The 3,717-nt window shown below is 31.7% G+C and overlaps 1 protein-coding gene across 1 annotated transcript; it reads right to left on the bottom strand.

Annotated features, from left to right (window-relative positions):
* Window positions 1–450: 450 nt before the first annotated feature.
* Window positions 451–2,544, bottom strand: LOAG_13526 (hypothetical protein; the record flags this gene model as incomplete). The annotated part of the gene is made up of 6 exons (XM_003149032.1): window positions 451–528; window positions 1,263–1,351; window positions 1,539–1,630; window positions 1,688–1,783; window positions 2,271–2,362; window positions 2,449–2,544. The coding sequence occupies 6 exons, from the start codon at window positions 2,542–2,544 to the stop codon at window positions 451–453; spliced, it is 543 nt and encodes a 180-aa protein (XP_003149080.1).
* Window positions 2,545–3,717: the final 1,173 nt, after the last annotated feature.

The following is a 3,717-nucleotide window of genomic DNA, read 5'->3' on the forward strand; positions in this document are numbered from 1 at the left end:
TACTATATATATATATATATATATATATATATATATATTTACAACAATATTGGGGTTTGGAAAGAAATATTATATCAGATAACTTGTTTATGAAATATGCTAATTTAACCGATTTAAAAAGGATTCATTAATTTTCTTTTCGAATCCAGTTATACACTACTGCGTATATTCGGAAAAATTTCCAGGTTCTTTGAATGAATCAACCTTCATCAGATACAGTCAGCGCACATCCGCTATGTTTAAAAGGAACAATAATAAAAGGACAATTCTTCGTTCCTCATTAATTCCTAGTTCTAATAAGATGTGTTGATCCTAAGCTTTTTTCATGTCATGTTGTCCTTTTCAATAAAAACACTCACCACACGAAAATTTATTGGCGGGAATACAATATCGATTAGTGTGTCGGGTAGTAAGTACATATGAAAACGGAAGATATAATACATTCTACGATTATTGATTTCCATCGCGAGAAGCAAAATCTGCACTGCCATAGTAATATGGCATGGATTTAATATAAATACAAGTATTCTGCAACATCAGTTACTCATTTAGTTTATAATACCTAGAATGAACTAGTACCATGACCTTATAACCATTATGAAATACAAAACTACCCGCATCAGTTACAATCAGTAAAGCATTTACATATACAATTTGCAAATGTACAAATTCTCCCAACGATATTATCATAAAGAAATTTTAAACTATCTACTTGCTTGGGATATAACTTGGCATCTCAAACTGTACTGCTGCACCGACAGTAAATAATAAGAAATGGTACCACTTTACCAATTTGTAGACTATTTCAGAACCGAAAATAAAACAATATAAGGCAAGAATAGAATATCCAACAAGATTTTTGTCACTAATGAACACGACATCGTCCTTATTGATCAAGGACAAATCTTTCCAGAAACAGGAAAACCAGATAGCTGAAAAACACACGAATAGAAATGTGCAGGAATTTCAATATATTTAAAAAAACAGAAGAAAAACAAACAAGGGTTGTCCTAACCCTACGAAAAACTAAAAATGTCATACTTTTACTAGATAATACATAAAAGGCGCATGGTATTCAGTAAAAAGTACTACTTCGAGAGCGAGAAATGCTTATACATGAAGTATGTTAAGAGTGAAAATAAAAAAAATTAGACCTAAAACTGCCTTCGAATGACTGTCAACGATTTCGTGACCTATGCACAACTAATTTCAATTTGAAAACGATGCTGAGTAGTTCCAGTACTAATATGGACAATACTTACTTCGAGACTTCTCGATGAAATTATTATCTCGTAAATACCAAGTGGTACCAGAACAAATGTTTCTGCTACCCTTGCCATAACGGTAGGTACTGAAATTTTCAAAAATTTCACTTTGAAAAAAAAATGATGCATTCCTGAATTACAAGATCCACGTATTATGCGTTTCGAGGGCCCACGGAATATGTAAACAGTTAAATGTTGATTCAATTCGAAAAGACTCTTTCAGCAAAACTTTGGTGGAAGTAACATTGTATCAGAGCTTGAAAAAAAAATAACCTAGATTAGATTTATGCATTGCACAATCATGTTCCGTCATAATCGAAAAATGCAGTGTTGAAGACCGAACTATTCCAAAGGAAATCCCAGATCTCAATAGATAAATTCTAGTTAAAAAATAAAAATTCAATTAAAGTAAATCTCAACACACTGCGGTCCGTCCGTCTACTCCAGGAATAGAGTGATTGATACCACCAAGCACATGTCCCCAAATTACATTCACGCTGTTAATGTCAGTACGTCTTCTACGATAGAGAATTTTTGAAACAATTTAAATTTACATATTAGATGCTACACACAAAAGTTAATCAACCATCAATTGCTGATGATACTTTTTTAAAATGCAGTTCACAGAAGATTAGAGAAAAAAAAATGACACTGGTGATACTGGAGAGACGTTTTGTGCATCCTTAATTTACTACAAGTTTCCGACTTTTTTGGATAACATCAACAAAATATTACAAGTGAAGAAAGAACAAATAGAAAGAAAAAAAAAAAACAAAATGAAGAAACAACAGAAAGACAGAAATTACCAGTTGACCATTTAGCACACCATATCCTTTAAACAAATTTGATGAAAAGGAGATAGTCAAAAAAAAGATGTGTATTTTTTAAGAGTGAAAGTGTGAACTCATTTCTAAAAAGGAAAACCGTTAAATAATGAAACAACAAAAAATATCAAAAAATTGGAAGAGAAATGAGTAAAGGCAAACAAAATAGCAAATGTTAAACATTAGTAATTGTTTGAATGAAAGAGGCAATTTCTCTCGATGAAAATTATCAATTGGGTACCGGTTTTTGTGATCATTATTGTGCAACAAAAACTGAAAACAAATTTTATCATTAAAAAAGAAACTGACTATTGATAAGATAAACGTAATGCGGTTTTATTACCGAACTGCTTTTATACTAGCGATAGCCAATAACGAATTCGACCATTAAATAAACTGAATAACACAGCTGAAGGATCGTTTCTCGCGAAGCTCAGTACATCAAGTCTTTCCATAATGAAAAGATGAGATGAAGTGAATGGTCGTTGATGAGTTCTGTGGTTTTCGGCTATCAAACTTGTAAATTGATATAACTTCAAGGAAACGGATCGATTCGCTTTCGGAACTGAAACATAGTAGACTCTGATTCTTATAAAATAACATCACCGAAATTCGGTTATGATTGTGCACTATTTTAAGGTCAATAAAGTGAAATGAAGAATGGAGGTAATTTTGTATAACAAACTTCAATAAGCCACCCACAGTTTTATTCAAGGAATACGCCACATTCCTTTCGGATAAAGCCCTCGACAACATTTAGAACAGAGCAAGTAAGGATCAAGTATTTTTCAAAATTTGCCTGACCAATATCTGATGATTTCGATCGAAGATATATATATCAAACTTCGCATGAGTGTCACCCTACGATTATATCATTTGAGTTAACAAGATGCATGATTTACTTTTTCATGCAACTTTTACTGGTGATTGAAGTACGCATAAAAGAAATAATCATGTGTATGCCTCCAAAAAGAGCCCTACGATATCAGTTTTTACGCAACCTAAATTATCTCAGCATTCAAATTAATTACCAAATGGAAGTTCATTGAGTTGATAAAGTGCGACGATTCGGAAGAATGCTCTAGCTAGTAAACCACCAATGAAATCCACAACGAATTTTAGCTTACGATAAGAGCCAACTCATTATAATATGCATATAGATTTTTTTTTGTCGGCTACAACGACTGTGTTTAGATATCAATGACAAAATGAAATAAAAAGCAATATCTCATTGGCTATTAATTGGATGTTCAAGAGAAAAACTGCAGCAGATGCTTCAAACAAGGCATGATTGATGATGTATACTTATACCAGAAGCAAAAGTGAAGGTTTATTTTCATTTTCAGTAAAGTTATAGAAACAAAAATTCCGACGATTTCAAGACAAAATAGTGTATAGTAAAGTAACCCGCAACAACTGGCCTACTTACATATCTTAGAAACATGTCACCTAAGCAACTAAACAACCAAGAGATTTAGAAATGTTAATTCTAACTGCTTGATGACATGATACTTTGATAGGCATAGAAGCATTATTTATTTGAGCAACATTTCTCGTAACTTAAATTTGAGTATTATATACATATATATATATATATATATATATATATATATATATATATATATATA

This window comes from Loa loa (genome assembly GCF_000183805.2).
Source record: "Loa loa unplaced genomic scaffold supercont3.483, whole genome shotgun sequence".
NCBI classification, from domain to species: domain Eukaryota; kingdom Metazoa; phylum Nematoda; class Chromadorea; order Rhabditida; family Onchocercidae; genus Loa; species Loa loa.